The sequence below is a fragment of the Manis pentadactyla genome, chromosome 10 (assembly GCF_030020395.1).
Source record: "Manis pentadactyla isolate mManPen7 chromosome 10, mManPen7.hap1, whole genome shotgun sequence".
Taxonomy (NCBI): domain Eukaryota; kingdom Metazoa; phylum Chordata; class Mammalia; order Pholidota; family Manidae; genus Manis; species Manis pentadactyla.
Window position 1 is genome coordinate 54,594,183 of NC_080028.1, and position 22,318 is coordinate 54,616,500.

The 22,318-nt window shown below is 33.5% G+C and overlaps 1 protein-coding gene across 4 annotated transcripts in view; it reads left to right on the plus strand.

Moving 5' to 3' along the window:
* MON2 (MON2 homolog, regulator of endosome-to-Golgi trafficking) overlaps positions 1 to 22,318 on the plus strand; it is a 121,526-nt gene that overhangs the window by 73,140 nt on the left and 26,068 nt on the right. For 3 of the 4 annotated variants that reach the window (XM_036894819.2, XM_057486843.1, XM_057486844.1), the window contains 7 exons: positions 1,705 to 2,336; positions 7,832 to 7,975; positions 8,586 to 8,603; positions 8,893 to 9,021; positions 12,688 to 12,878; positions 18,440 to 18,500; positions 19,622 to 19,745. In XM_036894819.2, the coding sequence (XP_036750714.1) occupies positions 1,705 to 2,336; positions 7,832 to 7,975; positions 8,586 to 8,603; positions 8,893 to 9,021; positions 12,688 to 12,878; positions 18,440 to 18,500; positions 19,622 to 19,745 (1,299 nt within the window). The remainder of the gene's footprint in view (positions 1 to 1,704; positions 2,337 to 7,831; positions 7,976 to 8,585; positions 8,604 to 8,892; positions 9,022 to 12,687; positions 12,879 to 18,439; positions 18,501 to 19,621; positions 19,746 to 22,318) is intronic. The other variant, XM_036894821.2, reaches the window with a different exon arrangement.

The window sequence follows — 22,318 nt, forward strand, 5'->3', positions numbered from 1 at the left end:
TTTGTACATAATTGTGAGCATGCTATACATATTTTATTTTTAAAATTTATACTTTTACATTTCACTTTTTTTTCCTGTTTACGTGAAGACATAAGCATATTTATTTTTCCCAGGTACTTTGTGTGTTCTTCATGTATACTTCTCCCTTTTTTTTTTTCAAAAACAGTAATTTATGGTGTCTAATCCATTTGATCAATTGATCCTAATTGAACTGTAGGGCTTAATATATATATTTTTTTCCATCTTTTCTCTTTTCATGTAAAATTTACATACAATGAAATGCACCAGTGTAAACTACATTTGCATCATTTTTAATACATTCATGATAGTTTATTTCAAAAGCTAAGAAGTAATAGATATAATTTTTTATTTTTTAAAATGAAGACATAAGACATTGCTGTAGTTTTGAAAATTTTTTAATAAAATTTTTATTATTATTTTAGGATAAGGTTCATATTTTTATAACATAACCTTGTGCAGTATATAATTATACCTAGTCTTCGAGAAAGAGGACTTCTTCCGAGACATAGAGTACATTATTAGAGGAATTCCAGAGTTTTTTTCCCCCTCGGGCTTGAAATACTCTAAATGTAAGATTAGGTCACTATTCTGGTTGGTAAATGTAATGTTTCATCTGATTTTTGAACTGGAAGAATAACAGGCAGGAGTGTTTTATTTAGCTGTTTTGCTAGTCTTTAATTTGTCAATACTCTGAACAGTTCACTGACAAAAAAAATCTGTGTTTTTTAATTGTATGTAAACTATACCTCAATTCTTAATAAAAAATAGAGTATAGAGGGAAACAGGCATGTAATTGGGCAGGTGTTAATAGTTTGTTCTGTAATGGCTGAGTAATACTTAATGTTTCATACCAGACCCACTTCCAGCTTCCTATTAACTGAATGCTTCCTCAGGCATATGGGTTTTAAAGAAAAAAAAAAAGTCATTTAAAGCCTTTGCAAAGTGAAAGTCTTTAAACTTTCAGTATTTAAATATTTCATGATCTACTCATGTTATCCTGTTTTGGAGAATGTCAATTCCTCTGATTTTGCATTATTTAAATACAACTAGTGTGGGTAAGAGTCCGTGTTATTAACAAAGCCATTGGACTAGATTGCTGCAGGAACAAGGTCATTTTTGCTGGACTTCGTAGAAACAGACTACTCCTGGCCACAGAGAGCTTCATTTTAAATGTGTTCCATTGGTCATAGGAACAGAACAAGAGATTGAACTGATCAGTGAAAACCTGATGATGACCATTCGGCCTGTGCTGGGCTGATGCTGGATCACCAGACTCAGTGTCACATGAGAGGCACAAATTTAGACTGTAAAAGGACAAACTGAAGATGTTGCTAAAAGGCTTTTGTTTTCACCTTATGTTTTTATTCTGTTCTCCTTAGGCAGGAAGAAGTACTAGGAAATGTATAGCATGTGTACACATTCATAAAGTTTTCTTTTTAAAACCAAAACACTATTTGATATACCCATTATTCTATTCTTGGGCCCCTTTGTTCATATATCTGAAAGAAATTTTTTACTGGATTTTTCAGGTTGTAATGATTTTGATTCACAATATTAGTACCTTAGTACCTAAAGATATTTTTTCTCTAGTTCTAAAGGAATTTAAGCAGAAAGCTAAAGCAAATAGAGAAAATCTGATCACTTTTATGGTGATAGATTAATTTTTTTCTCTTCCTAATACAGGAGATTTTTCAAGAGCATGGGATGTTCTTCTTGACCACATACAATCAGCGGCACTCAGCAAAAACAACGAAGTATCTCTGGCTGCCCTGAAAAGCTTCCAGGAAATTTTACAGATTGTATCCCCTGTCAGAGACTCGGATAAGCCTGAGACACCACCTGCAGTTAATGTAACTGTCCCTGTCCTTATAGGGTCCATGTCAGGCTCTGGCCTGAACAGGCCATTTGTAAGGACAGATTCCATTGGAGAAAGACTTGGAAGATATAGTAGCTCTGAGCCACCACCCATAGTTACCGATGAGCTTGAAGATTTGAATCTTTGGTGGGCAGCATGGAATACTTGGTATAGAATTGGATCTGAAAGCACTAAGCCTCCTGTTACTTTTGATAAACTGACTTTCATTCCTAGCCAGCCTTTTCTCACAGCTTTAATTCAGATATTTCCAGCTCTCTACCAACACATAAAAACTGGTTTCAACATGGATGACTTGCAGAAGTTGGGAGTCATACTGCACAGTGCTGTTTCAGTCCCAATAAGTTCAGATGCATCCCCTTTTATTCTTCCATCTTACACTGAAGCAGTTTTGACAAGTTTACAGGAAGCTGTACTTACAGCTTTAGATGTTCTCCAAAAGGTAATAGGATTTTAGTGGCTATCTAAGTGATAATGTGTATGTTTCTCTGGAATTTTTTTACTTACTGTGTATTTCTTGGGATAAATTCTGGATCATCAAGATTGTTGTATATATATACTTTGGGATAAATTCAGGATTGTAAAGATCCAGTTATTTAAAAAAAAAATGGTTTCTGATATATTTGAAAAGATAATTAAAATTTTGTTTTGAGGGCCTTTAAGAAACTGCCTACATCCTGTTGTTTCTATTCACCAGCATTTTTGGTTTGTTCACAAGAACATATATATACTTTTTGGAATAACAACTTTAGTAAGTACTTCTGTAATTAGAAAATTAATAAGTGAGATTTTATATATATATATTTATATATAAATCTATATTTAAATTTAGCTCTGGAATTGTTAGAAGCTTATATTTAAAAAACAATAATTAAATATTTTTTTCACAGAAATTTAAAAAAGATACACTTTTACTTATGTGTGTTTTGTTATTGCAAACAAATTTTAAAACAGAGAGACCTAAAAATACCAATTAGTAAGCAAGACCTGATCAAAATCAAAGAATTCTTTAAACTGTCAAGGTAATTGTTAACACAATTCACAATAACCAAAATGTCTAACAAATAATGCCAACTGAAGAGCTAGCAATGACAACAAAATAGCTATGATGTTCTAACAAAATTAGAATTGAACTGGATTCTGATTACACATATGTTATCAGTAGCCATTTGTGTACTGCTTAATCATGTTTTCTGATTAACTAATTGCATCATATCCAATTGGAATGATGAAAAATTTCACAGTAAGAATAGTAGTTTTTACACCTTGATACCTCTTAATTGCCTCTGGAGGAGGTCTAGCCGAGCAGTAATATTTTGATCTCTTTAACTCTACTTGGTTTGTGCAGAGAAACAAATTGTGTAAAAATATAATAGAATATCTTGAATCTTGAATCTGGCATTTAAAGAAATTTGTATAGGGATATCAGTTTTCCACAACTGAAATAAAAATAGCTGTTTTTATTTTCAGTGGGGAAAAAAGAAATACCTTGTCAATAATTACTTTCCTCCCTTGATTGACCACGCACATAAGTTGTTTATAGACTGCTTTAGAGGAAATGGAAGAATTAAGCTATCAGAAAAGAAAAAACTTCCAGCCTTTTGGAATGCCCATATTCTAGAACTCTCGTTCAGATGTTTGAGAAGTTTTTATATATGTGTAGAGGATAATAAAACAAAGAAGAAACTGAATCCCAAAAAATTCTTCAAGGAAAAAAAGTACATAATTTTATTTTTTTTTAATTCTGCTTTACATTCTTCAACGAACTGGAACAAATAGTTCTAAAATTCATATGGAATCACAAAAGACCCCAAATAGCCAAAGCAATCCTGAGAAGGAAGAATAAAGCAGGGTTATCTCACTTCGTAACTTTAAGCTCTACTACAAAGCCATAGTAATCAAGACAATATGGTACTGGCACAAGAACAGACCCATAGACCAGTGGAACAGAACAGAGAGTCCAGATATTAACCCAAGCATGTATGGTCAATTAATATATGATAAAGGAGCCATAGATATACAATGGGGAAATGACAGCCTCTTCAACAGCTGGTGTTGGCAAATCTGGACAGCTGCATGTAAGAGAATGAAATTGGATTACTGTCTTAACTCCATACACAAAAGTAAACTTGAAATGATTGAAGACCTGAATGTAAATCATGAAACCATAAAACTCTTAGAAGAAAATATAGGCAAAACTCTCCTGAATGTAAACATGAACAACTTCTTCATGAACACATCTCCATTGGCAAGGGAAACAAAAGCAAAAATGAGCAAATGGGATGGACTATATCAAACTAAAAAGCTTCTGTATAGCAAAGGACACCGTCAGTAGAACAAAAAGGCATCCTACAGTATGGGAGAATATATTCGTAAATGACATCCAATAAAGGGTTGACATCCAAAATATATAAAGAGCTCTCATGCCTCAACAAACAAAAAGCAAATAGTCCAGTTAAAAAATGGGCAGAGGATCTGAACAGACACTTTGCCAAAGAAGAAATTCAGATGGCCAACAGGCACATGAAAAGATGCTCCACATCACTGATCATCAGAGAAATGCAAATTAAAACCACACCTCGCAATAAGATACCACCTTGCACCAGTTAGGATGGCCAACATTCAAAAGACAACAACAATCGTAGGCAAGAATGTGGAGAAAGGGGAACCTTCCTACAATGCTGGTGGGAATGTAAATTAGTTCAACCACTGTGGAAAGCAGTATGGAGGTTCCTCAAAAAACTCGAAATAGAAATACCATTTGACCCAGGAATCCCACTCCTAGGAATTTATCCTAAGAATGCAGCAGCCCAGTTTGAAAAAGACAGATGCACCCCTATGTTTATCACAGTACTATTTACAAAAGCCAAGAAATGGAAGCAACCTAAGTGTCCATCAGTAGATGAATGGATAAAGAGAAGGTATATATACACAATGGAATATTATTCAGCCATAAGAAGAAAACAAATCCTACCATTTGCAACAACATGGATGGAGCTAGAGGGTATTATGCTCAGTGAAATAAGCCAGGTAGAGAAAGAGAAATACCAAATGATTTCACTCATCTGTGGAGTATAAGAACAAAGCAAAAACTGAAGGAACAAAACAGCCCCAGACTCATAGAACCCAAGAATGGACTAACAGTTACCAGAGGGAAAGGGACTGGGGAGGATGGGTGGGAAGGGAGGGATAAGGGGAATAAGGGACATTATGATTAGCACACATAATGTAGGGAGGGGCACGGGGAGGGCAGAATAGCACAGAGAAGACAAGTAATGACTCACTATATAGCATCTTACTATGCTGATGGACAGTGACTGTAATGGGGACTTGATAATGGGGGAAATCTTGTAACCACAATGTTGCTCATGTAATTGTATATTAATGATACAAAAAAAATTCTGCTTTATCAATAAGAGAACAAGTAAAATCATTCATCCCAACTACTAGGCATTTGTTTGGAGCTTTTGATGGCCTGTAAAGAATATTATGCCTTCAGTCTGAAACTTGGGAACCTTTATTGTTGTTCATTTATATCAGTTGATATCATTTGTAGTACTAATTTTCCTGTAGCCATTGTTTATTACTTATATGATTACCTAAATGATATTTCATAGTATTTGAAAATGATTCAAACTTATGGGGTCTTACTGTTTTCTAACAGGGAAAAATTAACATATTTCATCAGTAAGTATTTTTATATTTTCCCCCACAAATGTCAGAAAATTTTTTCAAAAATTTACTTGCTTTGGAATGGTGAAACATTTTATTGATCAAAAGGTGTTTTCTTTCCTAAAGGAAAAATTCATTTCTGATTTCATGTTACCCTTATATTTAGGGCTATGGGATCACAGTTGTCTTTGGTTTGCAAATCTCTGGTTCCCAGGCAGGTTCACTTAGTAATGTATGCTAATAGATTTGGGGTTATTTTGGCAAAGATATTTTGGCGTATGTGGGACCTGGGAATTTTTTTTGCTTTCTCTAAGTTCTGAGATCAGGCGACTGCATCTGTGTTACATATTGCTTAACTTCCTAAAGTCACATGGCTGGATACCATGTCTGTCTCCATCATCAAGGCTGCTGAATGGTACTCCAGGAGACACTGTCACATTATGTGTCAGTGTTGCCCATAGAGTTGTGCAATGAGTCCCTGCCTTCTACTTAGTAGCGGCAAGTTTCTGAATCTCTCTGTACATTAGCTTCCTAATCGATAAAATGAAAATAATAAATCTGCAACTTTTTTCCTATTAAATGGGATAGTATTTGTAAGGCAGTTAGTTCCTGGCATAGTGAGGCATTCAAGAAATGTTAGTTGTTGCTTTCTTCATCAAGTTTTCTAGCAAAGGCCTTAGGACCTGGAAGACACTGAATGAATTACTGTTAAATGATTTAGGAGAAGCCTTGAGCCATGTCAGAAGTTAGATGTCCAGTTCCTTTTCTGGTTTTACATGCACCAGTTTTAAAGGACTAATAGGAAACATTGTCCATATTGCTTATTGATTCTCTGCTTTTGGACTAAAATCTGTTAGTAGATTCACACTGTAGGCTTTTCTCATACACAAACTTCAGAATATTGAAGAAAGGTGAAATAACTTTTTCTTAGATGGAATTTGTTATAAAGAATAAAAAAAGAAAATGTTCCATATTATGTATTTTAGGATCCCAGAATTGCTTTATAAATCAACTATAACACTACTAGTATGTTTTCTTTTTATAAAGGATCACTGAAAACCAGAATGTATCTAGTCTAAGCCTGAGAAAAGTAAAGAATTATTGAGAGATGTTATTAGACATCTTTTTTCTACTTTTTATATTGTAATTGCAGGGTGATCTAACTTAGGTATGGGCAGCACTCTGTTTATGTACTTTATAGCTAAAGTTAGTTTTATCTAAAACTTCAGTTACAGCGAAATGGTTACATCTATGGGGGAAAATGAAACTATTATCTGACAGGTTTAAAAATGGATTGCATAATATAAATGTGCACAACCTTTAAAAGAAAATGCTTTGAATTTTGACTTTATATTATGAGGGTATCTCAAGTGTAGAATGATCCTACTTTTTGTTTTGTAAAGCATGAGTATATTTTAGACTCTACTTAAAAATATTAAATATTATTTTCACAGAGAAAAATAAACACCAAAACAGGAAAATATGAAAGAATGAGATAAGAAAACACATTTATGGTTAGGGAAAAAAAAATCCATAAAATTTATTTTAAGTACTTTCAACATACTTAAAGTTAACTAAAATTTGCAGTGTCAGGATATACATTTTATTCTTTATCAAATTATTTGTAATGTTTAGTCTCTATCAAATATTTTTACTTTTTTGTTTTAAATTGTGTGCAAATATTATAGACATGAAATATACAAGGCCCTGTTAAAAATTGATATATACATTTCTTTTAGAAACAAATTTTGATACATTACTATGTTCCCAACTGTAATGCATGCACATGATTATTTGTTAAAGTCAGTGGCCCAGGCATAATGCAGAAATTGGCTGTCATTTCGATGAGCTGATATCATCACTTAAGTAGAAGTCAATATCAGCAATATCATCTTGGTCTGCAAAGCATTCATAATGGTCTAAATAAAGGCTGTATTACTGAATGTATTGCATGATCAGATTGTAGAAACTCAGGACTGCCTGGAACTTCTCTTTAAGTACTTGCCCTTTTCCCACTGTGTTAATAAATCACACTTATTAAAAAACTGTTTTTAGCAGATTAACACATTTAGCCTACACTTTATTCAATAATAGCTTTTAAAAGCTTATAAACAGCTATGTCCTTCAGGGCTTATAAAATACTGTATAATACTTACATAAGATAGGGTAGTCATTAAAATTCTTTGGTTAAACAAATGCATATGCTTAAAAGAGCTTGATGGAGTTCAGAGTATGCATTCTGCTGTTCATTTTTTGCTTTTTCAGGCTATCTGTGTAGGTTCAGAAAACATGCAGATAATGTATCCAGCCATATTTGACCAGTTACTGGCATTTGTCGAGTTTTCCTGTAAACCTCCACAATATGGACAGTTGGAAACAAAGCACATTGCCAATGCAAAATATAATCAGGTAATTTGCTGTCAATTATATTTTCTCTGTAAAATCTTATGGCTTATAAAAATAGCTTCACTTTGGGTGGACTTTATCTCAAACTTTTCATCTACAAATAAACTTTCACGTCTGCTAATAGTTTAAGCTGAAAAGAAACACAATTAGGAAAACTTTTTCTGTGTTATTTTTTTTTCTTTTTTATGACTTTCCTTTCCCAAGTGGCTCTCCAGAAAGTTGGGAATTTCATGTTACTCTGTAGTACATCTTTCTTCAAAGTTCCTTTCTTGTCTGCCCCATCCCACTACAAAATGGCTTCTAAATCCCTAAGCCCAATCTTATCAAAAATAGATACCTGCAGTGCAAAATGAAGAAATCTGTGTGTTGTTAAGAAATTATCTACTACTGGTGTGAAATGTAGTTGGATTTTACATAAAAGATTTTTATAGCCATAGTTGGCAAATTTTAACTTTGTTCTGGCTTAGGGGAAAAGTAAATTTTGAATGCATGGACATGCTAATTTTGTTCACTCAACATTAAAATTATCATTTTACATGGTTGGAAAAGTAGTTTTAATGTGTATTAACTTTTCTCATTCTATTTGTCTTGCAACACAATGGAATCACAATAGATCCAACTATTTGCACCGGTGAGTTAAATTTCCTAAAATTGTCCTAATCCTATTGGCAACAAGTAAAGTACATCTTTCCCAGTTCTTGGTAGAATGCTCTCTGTGCTTTTCCTGATAGTTTTAATTTTTGCCTGGCTGAAAATCATTCTTTCACGAAGTCATTTCTCTTTGAAGACTTTGCACGTAATATAATCTGACTTAAAACCAAGGTCTGAACTTTAAGACAAAGAAGCTTTCTCTTTGAAAACAATGTTATTTCATTTAATCTCATTTATTTTTAACTCCGTGTGAAAATATTACTTTTTAGGCAGAATGGGTAGCCTTGAATTATGTACCATTTGCTGAAAGGTCTTTAGAAGTAGTTGTGGATTTATACCAAAAAACAGCCTGTCACAAAGCAGTGGTGAATGAAAAAGTACTCCAGAACATTATTAAGGTATTTTTTTTTAATTTCTGTACTTTCATTTGATGTTGAACAGTATTCTTGAATTTATTCTCTAGGTAATAATATATGTTGAGATAAATGGAAAATATAACTTATTATGTGCAGTGACTTGTCTCCAATGTTCATAATAATCTATAGAAAGTTATTTTTCTAAAGTATGAGAATTTTTTTAATGAATAATATTTTAATAAGTAAGAAGTCAATTTTTTTACATTTCTTAATTTTTGCCACATAAGACAATGGGTGAGGATCCTGTTTCTTAGATCATTACTTATACTTTGAACTTGATGAGCATCCAGGGAGGAACTCATATATACTGTTGGTTTTTTTTAAGCCAATTTCTTAATGATGGACAACCATTTAAAAAATTCATGCCTTATTAACTGTGTTGCATTCCACCAAAGTTTATTTTGTTTTTTCCCTCTATTTTGAAAGGTAAACCTAAGCCTTGCTCTTCCCCTAGTGGGTGGATATGCCTTCTATTTACTGAACAAATGTGGGCCATATGAACTGTGTTCCCTCAAGAAGGAATGCCTTTCTCTGTCCAAGGTTCATCCCTCTCTTCGTGTTCATCCTTTCCTCTTCTTGCCTTTCTTTGTTGGTGATTCTTTCTTTGTCCTTTTAGCCTCTCTTACTTTCTCCCGGAAAGATGATAAAACCTTTTATACCAGAACTTTCTCTCAATTTACTTCCTACTCAAATTGCTGTCCTCTTTCATCCTTTCAAACTCCTTTAAACGGTGTGGCCTTCACCTAACCACTGCTCACTTTTAACTTAATGTTTGTTGCCTTACTTCCATGTACTACAAAACTAAACTTACAGAAGACCAAAGCTTCACACCCTAAGCCCTTTTGTAATTCTTTATCTTCCCTCTAACATGATACTGCCTTTGCCTTCTTAAAACTCTTCCTTCCCTTGACTTTTGCCATATTTCTTTCTACCCCTCACCACTTACCCATCACACCTGTCCTCTCTCCTCATTTTTTGAGAATATTTTTTAAGCACATCTCTTGCTGGGCACTAACTAAATATTAGAGATAAAAATGAAAAGTAGAGTTGGGGGGGACTTGGTGAAGGGGGGAGCCTAGTAAACATAATGTTCTGCATGTAACTGTAGATTAACGATAACAACAAAAAAATTGCTTTAAAAAAATGTAGAGATAATAATTCTTACATTTAATAATTGAATAAAGGGAATATAGAAAAACAAATCATACAGTATGTTAAGTGCTAAGTGAACGCCACAGGGGAACGCAGCTTTGTATTCAGATAGACCTGGCTTAGAGTGCACTCCTGTTTACTTGCTGCTCTGTTATTTTGGGCAAATGAACTTGTCCCAAGAGTGTTTCTCATCTGTAAAAGTAGAATAATACCAATACCACTTACATTCTTAACTATTAAGAGAGTTAATTGAGATACATCATTTAATACTTGCCAAGTCGTCAGTGTTGAATAAAAAGTTCTCCCTTTGACAAGGAAAGAAAGAACTACACTGCCTAGGGGATTTTAGCAAGGATTAGCAGAGATGAAACTTGCAAAAAAGTAATAGAGTTTGCTGGGTAAAAAGGAAGAAAGTATTTTAATTTAGGTAAATCTTCTTTAGGTAAATTGAGGAATGTAAAAGATCATGGTATATTTTCAAGAAATGTTGAAAAATGCCACTTAGGGAGGTGACTGGGCTTGAAATAAGTCTGAAAAAGTAGTTAAGGGTGTCATAAGCTGTCATAAAGAATCAGACTTTATTCTTTAACCACTGAAGGGTTCAGTGTTGAGGAGTGACATGAATCAGTTTGTATTTTTAAAGGAACTAAATAGTCCCTTTTCTATACTCCCAAATACTTTGTAGCTGCCACTAACTATGTTGTATTGTGGTTAATTGGACAAGGCTCTTCCCTTCTAAAAAATTGTGTGTTTTGTGACAAAAAGAACTGAATTTCCCAATTCTACATAGATTTACTGAGTAGATACTTTATGCCAATCTCTGTATTAGTTTCTTAATTATGTTGAAAAATAATAAATAGATATGCTGTTGTTAACATTTCCTTAAATTTAGTAAAATATTGTGGTAGTAAACCACACTTTAATCTTTAATTATAAAATGTTAACTCAGAATGGCCCTTACATAATTTTTAGTTTGCAAATGACATACGTTCAGGCTCTGACTAGCTTTAACAATAAAGGGGATTTATTGGCATGCTTAGTTGGAATATTCAGAGATAGAGTGAGGGCTTTAGAATTGGTATATGCAGTGATTCAGTAGAATCATCAGAAACCAATTTTTTTCTCTCTATTCTGCTTTCCAAGGGTTGACTGCATCCTATGTATATTTCTCCTTATAGCTGTAGGCTAATAAAGGGATAATATGTCCAGTAGGAGGGGTGTGTGTGTGCATGCTTCTGTCGTGTTTTTCTTAAGTTCCTAAAATTAACCTTAAATGGACCAGCTTTAGTGCTGTGCCCAGTCTTGAACCAATGCTTATGGCCAGGGAAATGGAGTAGATTGATTGGCTTAAGAAGCTAATCATCCCCTTAACCCTAATTGCCAACTGGAAGTGGGGTCAACTTCCCCCAAAACACAAGGGGAGGGGAAAGGAATAAATATGGGTAGGCTAATTATCTGTTAGTGGAGCCCAATTTCATGTTTATATTAATGGCTTATTTGTTTACTTTGTGAGGATTCAGTAATAATTTCTGTGGACAATGATGAAATTGGGTTTTATATTCACTCACCTTGAAGTAGGAAAATTTATCTCCTATTTATTTTCTTTCTCAGACTATAATTTAAAAAAAAAATAGTCTCAGACTATGGTTTTTTATTCTAATAGAAATTATTGAGTGGAATGCTGAAACTGTTAATAAGCCCTGGGATAGCTCACTGTGGTAGTTTGGTCAGTCTAGAGTTCTAGTTGCTGGACAGAACTATGACGAGAAAAGTCCATTCTGAACCACCAAATTAGTTCTTTAATGGTTAACAGCAACCTGCCTTAAAAGTTGACTATTTAAAAAGTAACTCTCAACATCCTAGTATCTATAAAGCTCAAATGCTCTGCTCCTCTAGGGTTAAAGATAAAAAAAACTGTCCTTTTGAATTATCATTTTTACTGAAATATTTGGAAAAGGAAAAAAGTACATAAAATGTTAAAGTAGAAGATAAAATTCAAAGACTGTTGGAGATAAAACATAAGACTTGAAAGTAATGATACTTGTTTAGACTGTACTTACCTAACCATTAGTCAAAAAATAGAAGCATTATTAATTCTCTTGGATGACAGAATTCCATCAGTCAAATTATATTCTTCTATAACTGTGGCAAAATGTTTTAATTCCATAACACCAAGTTGAGAGAAGCTTTAAGTTTCTTAGTCTTATTCTTAACTTTTCAGATAACATCCCTATTTTTCACTGTGAGAAACTGAGGTTCTAAAAAGTTGTTACTCAGAGTCATTGTTAATAAAATGGAGACAAGATTTAAAAGTACAGCATTCTAGGTAGTAGGATTTAGGACCGTGTCGGAGACTTGGTCTTTCTAGAAAACAACATCCTTCTTAAATGAAAGTGCCTCTGCTATTTTTTTCTCTGTTATATATTTTTTCAGTAATTTAAGTGGTATATGTATTTTTAGATGAATACTTATCTTAAACTGTCTGTATTTTCACAGACCCTTAGGGTTCCTCTCAGTTTGAAGTATTCCTGCCCGTCAGAAAGCACATGGAAACTGGCAGTGTCTTCTCTCCTCAAAGTTCTTTCTATTGGGCTACCTGTTGCCCGGCAGCATGCATCCTCTGGAAAATTTGACAGTATGTGGCCAGAACTAGCCAATACTTTTGAAGACTTTCTCTTTACTAAAAGGTCAGCTCCTTCATTTTCACAATTAAGACTTTCCAGAAGTGCACATTATACTTGTAATTGCTCTAAAAACAATATTTTTTGTTAATTCATTACAAAATAATTGATTATTAAGATTGCTAGATTGTATACAAAGCACAGCTGACTTAGGCATTTATCCACTGAGTACATTATCTGTAAGCAATGGAGATTTTTACTCTTTATAGTGTTTTTGGTTATAAGACAGAAATCTATATAGAAGACCATATGAATGCATCATAATTAAGAAATCATGGTTTTAACTTGGTGAAGCTAAGAAGATCCGTTTCTAAAAGCTGAAGCCCATTTGGCAGATTGCAAGAAGAAAACAATTTCTGAAAATCAGTGTTTTACCAGAATAAGTAAGATCAGTGGTGATAATGATCAGTTCTTTAAGCTTTTAGGTTTGTCAAAGAAGAATGGAATTATCTTTGTGTGGTGTCCAACTGAGGGCTTATGTTAAGGGTGCTATTTTGACCCTCACTGAGTGACAGTAGGATAACTGAAATACAGACTTGAATTTTTTTGAATGAGGAATCTGCGGTGGTCCATCTAGAGCTGTACTATCCAGTACATTGGTCACTAGCTGCGATGACTTGAGATTTTTAGTTAAGTAAAATTAAAAAGGCAGTTCTTCAGTTTCACTAGCCGCATTTTGTATTTTCATTGTCATGTGTACCTACTGGCCATACTGGACAGTGCAGATTATTGAACATTTCCATCATCACAGAAAGTTCTATTGGGAAGCACTGATCTAAAATTTGACATTTTATTAAAAATGGACTTATCTGTCATAGCTATGATAACCAGGTACTTTTCACTCCTCCTATAATCAATCTAATTTTCCTTTATGTTGTAATACAAAAATTCTGTGACAATAAAAATTTTTCTATTTTTATATCCATTTATCATTTTTTTAAAACTATAGAATGATAAACATACCATGCAGTACTATGTAACAATTTTAAATTATTAGTTTGAAATCATTTAAACTATGAATTTGATGTGCTTGAAGAGAAAAACACACTGGCACATTGATAATGATCTGATGAGTCCACTATAAAATGACTTAACTGAAGAGATCCTGTCTACCTTTCTAATGTGGTTTAGCCATTCAGTTAAGAAAAGTTGTGCAGAGCAGAAGTGTTAACTTGTTTTTCTCTGTAAAAGCTATGAAAAAAACTTGAAAGTAGTGACACAAGATCCTAATTTCTGTTTCCACAAATGGTCAGACTTTGCTTTGCTTTCATATGTATTTCTCATCTTTAGAAATCTTATTGATATCAATGCACACATACTCTTTCATTGGCAAGAAAATTATAGGGACTCACAAAGCATATTCAAACAGATTATGTTTTCATCTTTAAAATAACTGAAAATTTGAGCTCTTTGCAGATTTCATTGCCCAGACCATTATGTTAATTTGTATGAAGAAAATAGATTTAGAAATTTAAACTTTTCTGTTTCTTTCCCAGTTATCTGTCTGTATATGCATATTGCCCTACTGATAAATTGAATAAGCTTTTGGATCAGTTTTTTTTTTTTTGCAATGAGTGAAACATCTTGAAGAATTTCTTTTTCTGTAGCTGAATCCTTCTACCACCTTACTTAAATTCTTGAGTCTCTTGTTGAACATTCTTCATTTTCCAAACTTTATTCTTATTTTATTAATTTCAGTTTTCTGAAGTACTTTTTTTGTGTGTGTAGGAAAGTAGACAATGGAACCAAAGGCCTACTCATAGATAATGTACATTTTATGTAATTTTGTATTAATGAAGTTGTAGTTTAATTGAATAACAATCTTTTACCTGACTGAGACCCTACTTACATAAAGATTTGAGTATATTGGCTACATTAAAAATCACATTGCTTAAAAAAACAGCTAGCACAGTGAAGAAGAGCACTGATTAAGGAGCCAGACCAACTGGATTCAAATTACAACTGTACTACTTTGTAACTGTGACATTTTGACAAGTTATTTTAACTTTTCAGTGACTCATTTTCCTCATCTGTTAAATAGGAATAATAATGCTACCTAACTCAGGGTTATTGTGAGGATTAAGTCACTTAAAATATGTGAATGCTTAAAATAGTATCTGGTACACATTGCCTTTTAAAATACTTGCTACCTACCAATATTATTATTCTCATCATTATTTCTTTCCCTTAAGAGAAAGTGACATTTCCCATGAAGCAGTCATCTTTTAAACCAAAATTTTAAAGACCAAAACTCTAAATAACTGGGATCAGGAATTTACTTCTAAATTTTGAATTGTTTATAATGGCTAGAAAATAATAAAGGTACTAATTTTGCTATCAGGTAACACAGAATCAGTGTTCACAATTATGGTTATTCTAGTTACAGAGTTATGCCTTCTGCATGGTAACAGGAGACCTGTGACCTACTTTGGACTCTTCTACCTACTTTCTATTGATGATCTGGTCATTTCCCCTCATGAGGCATCATTTTTCTTAGTTGCAAAACAAAATGAATTCGTTGTAAAAGTCCGCAATTGTATAGTTTGACTTAATGTTTTAATGAATATTCTAACTGAACAGCTTTTATTGGATAAATTTAACCAGTTTAGTTTTTATTTCATAGCCCACAAGTACTTTAAGACTCTAAATGAAAGCTTTCCTCAGTTGTTACTAAAATGCAGTGTTCACAAAGAAAACTTAAAAACCATGCACATTTCCACAGTTTCATGAGAAGGTCTTCATGTTGTGCCTTTGTTTCTGATTTTGAAATAATTGATTGCTTTCGAAATCACAAAATTTTATTTTATGCCACATATATACTGTGTTCTATAACTGAAGTCTATCAGTAGTATTTGAATAGTAGGAAGAGTATTTAGGAATGTTACTTAAAATAGCAAGAACTTAGTTTTTTAGATAATACTAATACTTGAATATATTATATGTTGGAATTTTTGTAAGTCCTTTAACCTAATTAATATATACGGTAAGACTCAATGACTTATCATACCTTTCATTGATGTTTCCCAATTTATTTTTGTCTGCCAGCTGCTTTGGCAAGGCATTACTATAACAAAGAAATACACATAAGACCAGAAGAAAGGCTTTGGACATCATTGAAGGCTATCATAAGTAAACAGTTTAAATGAGAAAAAGAAAAACACAAAGGTAAAAAACATATGGACTGTAATCTGGCAGACACTCATGGTCTATTAGGAATTCATTCAGCTAGCTTCAGAGTATCAAGACATGGTACTTGTCCTCTAGAAGACACATGGCCTAGTGGAACTTTCTATAATTAATGGTCTGTGGACCTTAAGTTAAAAATCACTAAGTACTACCCAATATAATTGAAAGGAAACATGTTCACAAAAATCTAGTTCACTAATGTTCACAGCAGTATAGCCAAAAAATAAAGACAATTCAAATCTTCACCAGCATCAATGATGAATGGATAAATTAAAAGTGGTATATCCATACAGTGGAATATTCAGCTATAAAAAGGGATGAAATACTAATGCATGCTACAACATAGGTGGATCTTGAAAACATTATGCTAAACATTATGAAAGAAACCAGACACAAAAGCCCATATAATGTCTGATCTCATTTATATGATATATCTATAATAAGGCAAACTCATGGAGACAGAAAGTAGATTAATGGCTGCCAGAAAAACACAACTGTTTTTGTCAGTTCGAGGGCTTGTTTATTTTTAATAGACTCGTGAAGAATTTTTTAAAAACCACTAACTGCTGTACTCCTCAAACTTAGAGAATTTAAGAATCTTATATGGCCTATAAATCTTATATAACCATCTCCTATTATATAAATTATAGGTAAACTCTGTTAATCATCAGTGTTTTTTAAAGTTCATCTAGTGTTTTCTGATATGCTCGAAGTGTTTAGTAAGGAAACTAATAAATTAAAATGAATAACCACTAATTTGTGTTCTGAAATCAGAATCTGCACAATCAAATAATTTGCGGATTTATTGATCATTGGTATTAGTGAACCTTTCAGTTTTTAGCCTTGTGGGCTACTTTCTTCCCTTATTATAAGATATTTTAAGACTCCAGTTCAATGTTCCTGATATATGATCCCAATAGCACTAATATCATTGGTGTATGTTCCTAAAGAGCTTTTTGGGGGTAGTCAGCTATCCTTAGATTCCTCTACCATCATCACCATCTTTATCACTAAAAAATTATATTCCTTGATTATAAATTAGAATTAAACACAGCTTTTACTTCCAGAGATATAGATAGAATCTGTAAAGCTACCTTGATAGTAGTGGTTGTAAAATTCCCACTATTGGTTCAAGTTTAGGTACATGTCTTTAAATTTTTTTTCCTGTAGTTCCTTATACTAGATATAATCTAGGACTTGCACACCAGAGTGTAAGTTCTGTGAAATGGGGACTGAGTCCATCCTGTTCACACTGGATCTTGTTTGGTGCCTGACACAAGGTAGTTGGTACGTGGTAAATATTTGTTGGATGAAAAATGTCCTCATCAGGCAAACCAAGATCTGGTCCCCAAAATGTAGTATGTTCGTGTGTGTGTGTGTGTGTTAATACCTGTAAATAGATAACCAAATAATGCCAAGTAGAGCAAAAGAAGTCCTAGATACAAAACTATACTAGACCTGTAAACCCAAATATGATAATACCGTTTTTACATTTAGAACATAAAAGAGAAGTTAGGCTCAAGCAGGTAAGTCTAGGTTCAAACTGTAGCCTTATCATTTACTTACAGTGTGTTCTTGTGGGTATAACAAGCCATTTTAAGCTTTAGTTTGCTTTTCTGTCAATTACATGATGATAATACATGTAGTTACAGTGGGGACATATGAGATTATACAAATCATGCTCTTAGTACAGTGACTGGCTCTCTAATTTTAGCTGTCATTTACTGTAGTAATCATTACCACCCTCAACTGTTCCTAAGTAAATATATTTCACTGTTTCATATGCTTAATACCATTTTATTGCTCATTCTTAGTAAGAGCCACAGGGTTTAGAATTCACCTTGGTTCTTTCAGGGCTATTGATTCCCTCCTATCTTGCTGGGATAATTTTCAGCTTTAGAAAGTCTGAATCAGTCCTCTTTTTTTTTCACATGTTCTCTTTTATTGTAAAAATCTTTACATTGTGTTTGTTACAAATTAATGATTAATGAGGTGTCTCTGAGGGAAAAATGCAGCAACTTGACCAAGGCCCTTTTATTTAAATCACTGACAATAGTGTAAGTGAATTCAGGTATTTTTGCTGTAGCTGCAGATGATAATATCTTTACTTTTCCTTGTTTTTTTAATTCATAGTACTTAAAGTTTAGTTGTACAGATTTCATATAGTTCAAGATTAGAGCAAGTATTTTTATAGATGGAAGTTCATGTTTGTAATTAGCTTAGTCATTTATACTAACTTTAATTAAAAATACTATTATTTCAAATAAATGGTAATGTTCCATTCTGAGTGAAAAAATATATATTTTTTATTTAATTACTGTTTATTTCCAGGAAATATTTTACCTTTTAAAATAACTTGCTTTATTTGTTTATTCCCTTAGCATACCTCCAGATAATCTCTCTATTCAAGAATTTCAAAGAAATGAAAGTATTGATGTTGAGGTGAGTAAGTTATTCAAAACATTTTCCTTACCATTTGTGAAAAATAAGTATTAGAAATGTTAAAGTATAAAATTGCTAAAAAGTAAAGTAATTGTTTAAGACTGAACTAAAAGCATTAAAATTCTCACAAAGGCTAAAGGTTAGTTTTTAAAGCACTGACAGTAAAAAAATTATTTCCTTATATTTGTTAACTTTGTATTGTGTACATGTTGTATAGATAGTAGTGTCCATTTAATAATTTAAAAAAGCAGCTAATTCAGTAAAATAAATCCTTTAGTCACTGAGCATGTTTCTTAGAGCTTGTTCTACAGTTTGACAAACCAGGCACTTGTGGTTCAAATGAATCAATAAGTTGCTTAGATTTTTCTGTTTTTATCCAGCTATAGATAAAGACTCTAGAACTCTTGAAGCAAATAATGAGTGTTTTATAAAGAATGTATTTTGTTGATGGAATTTAAAGTCATTTTAAAGTAGTTTTTTAGTTATGGCTTTTTGTTTAGGGGTTGTTTTTGATTATTTGCTTTAAGTAGGATAGGAAGATTCTCAAGTAAATCAAATTAAGTAAATCTAAGTGTTCATAAAGAACATAAGCATCATATAGATACAAAATATTGTGCTTTGTCTACTCCTATATTAAAACTTGTCAACTTCTAACTTTTCTTATTTTTTTCAAAGGGCAAATTACAGATTATATTTTAGAAATAGATATTTTTTTAAAATTAATATCATTTTAATTTCTCTTGTAGCTTATTGGATATAAAAAGGTGATTTAAATTTTATTTTTAATCCTACCTTGGATATTTTATTCTAACATGGATAAGTTTCATATGCTGACTTTTCTCTAGAGCACTCTTTGCATTTATCATGTTGAAGATTTACTAAAATGGCTGCATAGTAAACAGTTTGTAGTGTTGTTGACTATTTTATAATGAAGTTATTTACGAAGACAGATGAGTAGACTTGTCATCCTGTATATTAACATTAAAACATTTGTGTACTTTTAAGATTCTTCAACTGATTTTCTTTTAAACTGAAATTTAAATTTTACTATAAAAATTATCATATGAGCCAGTTTCTTTGAAGGGAAAAAAAATGCTTTTCAATTTGCCCTTTTGTTTTAGGTAGTTCAGCTTATCAGCACTGAGATACTACCTTATGCAAATTTTATTCCTAAGGAATTTGTTGGTCAGATAATGACTATGCTTAATAAGGGCTCAATACATTCTCAATCGTCTTCATTTACAGGTATGTTAATTTTAACAATTTATTAAAAATATTAGTAAGTACTGAAGTACTTTTGAAGAAACTTTAGAAAACCTATGATTTTGGTAAAATGTGAACTGGAAGAATGGCAAGAGGATTTTTAAGAATGTGATAGAACATTAAGCATTATGGGGGGAAAATGTGAATATTCTGTGAATTATATGTGATGAATTAAATTGGAGAGCACTTATGAGACCTGCCTAAGTCACTGTAGGCTGACACAAGCTACCAGTTTTGTGAAGTCATGGATTACTGAGAAGTAATGAATGTGTATTTTGCTACTTAGTAGTTGGTTAGCTTCTCTGACTCTCAGTTTTTCCACCTATAAAATAAAGATATTAGTATCAACCTCTCAGAACTTTAAGTTGCAGAGTTAGTTAAAAAAATAGGATGCCTTAACCTGTTTTAGGGAACTGACATTAATTTAATGCCATCTGTATGCAGGGTATTATGCTACAATGTTACATCATTCCTCACAATATTTCTATGAGAATAGGCACCACCATGTTGCAGAGGGGAAATGGGTTTGGAAAAGTTGAAGAAAACTACACAGTCTGAAGGCTGGAGTTCAAAATTCATCCTTAAAAATAACTAAATGCTTCTCTTCAATATCGCATGCTCCTGTATTGGGGATGGTATTTAAGTTGCCTTTTGCTCTTATTTCTCTTTTCCTAAATCTGTGCTCAAGTGTTAAATGTAATCATGGCATGATAATGTGATTTTTCTGAGATAATTAAAAAATGTAAGTTTGTGCCACTCATATCCTTAATCCCCAGAATTTGCCAGAATCATGACTAACCTTCTAAGCTGTGCTGATTTTGAAGAGCAGTTATCTGTACAGTTTGACCACTAGGTGTCTCTCATACTGCTTACTTCACAAACTAGGTCTTTTCCCTAGCACAGACAATTATAAAAACTGATCTGGTAAAGTGCAGATTGTTAACAAACATGAGATACTCAGAGGAAAAAATTTGAGGTCCACTTATCTAATGTAATCAACTTTTTATAATTAAGAGTATATAAAAATTTCTTTGCAGATTTTTGTAAAATATACATTAGGACATTATAATTAGATATAAATATTCTATGGTAAACAAGGACTACTGAGTTATCATTGTATACTTTTTCTAGCAGTTTTCCACTGATATCTTTTGCCATTTATAGTATTAAATGTACCAAGAGATAAGGAAACTCCATGGATATTGTTTCAGTGACTTTACCACAGGACACAAACTTTTAAGCTCTAAGTTAGAGTTTTCTTTAAATATATACATGCAAAGTCTTTCTTGTAAAGACACAATTACAGTTAGATACTAAAAAAGGTAAAAGATATTACATCCATGAAACAAGAAAAAATGCTATTAAAAAGGAATAGTCAGAAAAACAAAGAGCTCATGGAAACTAAAAATGTAACCCCTGAAATAAGTTCAGTGAAGGGTTGGAAGAATATATTCAGGAAATAGCCAGAATGAAAGCAAAGACAAAAAAGTGGACAATGTGAGAAGAAATAAAATGAATTGAAGGGGTCTAACGTCTGACAACAGCTTTTACAGAAAGAAAGAACAGAGCAAAGCTAAAACAGGTAGTTATCAAAGATATAAATTGAGGATATAAATCTCCAGATTAAAAATAGTGCCTCAGATCAGGAGGCGGAGCCAACATGGCGGCGTTAGTAGGACAGTGGGAATCTCCTCCCAAAAACATATATACTTTTGAAAATACAACAAACACAACTAGCCCTAAAAGAGAGACCAGAAGACGCAGGACAGTGGCCAGACTGCAGCTACACCAGCGAGAACCCAGCGACTGGTGAAAGGGGTAAGATACAAGCCCCGGCCCTGCGGGACCCGAGCGCCCCTCCCCCCAGCTCCCGGCGGGAGAACAATAGGCAGAGCGGGAGGGAGACGGAGCCCAGGACTGCCGAACACCCAGCCCCAGCCATCCGGGCCAGAGCGCAGACACAGTATATGCCCAGGGGGCCCTGGATACTGGGGGAACAGGGAGTAAGACCTCTGAGCGGGTGCTGAAGCTGATGCCCCTGTGACAAAGAAAAGCGGGGGCTTTTTGAAAGTCTTAAAGGGACAGGGACTTAACAGCTTGACGGAAACAACCCAGGTCACAGTACAGCAGCTGGAAATTACAGGGAAAACCGGGTGCACTAACCCCCTGGGCAACAGCTCTGAGACCCCTCACGGAGGCAAACAGTCAAGCAGCCCCCCCATCCATCACCCCACCGGGCGCTGCGAAAGCAGAGAAGCAGCCTGAGACAAATTCCGCCCACAGAAAGGGAAATTTCTCCCTCCCGGCCAGGCAAGACACAAAGACCCACTCTACACGCAATTACCCAACACAAGCCACTAGGGGTCGCAGTTGCCCCAGTAAAGAAAGGCCAGTAGTAAGTGAAAATTTTGGCCCTCCCAGCTGACAGTCAATAGCACCTGTCAACATTAAAAGGCAAAAAAATATGATCCAGACAAGACTAACCCAGACAGCTTCAGCATCTGCTACATCTTCCCCTGAGAAGGAATCTGGGGAGATAGATTTAGCTAGTCTAC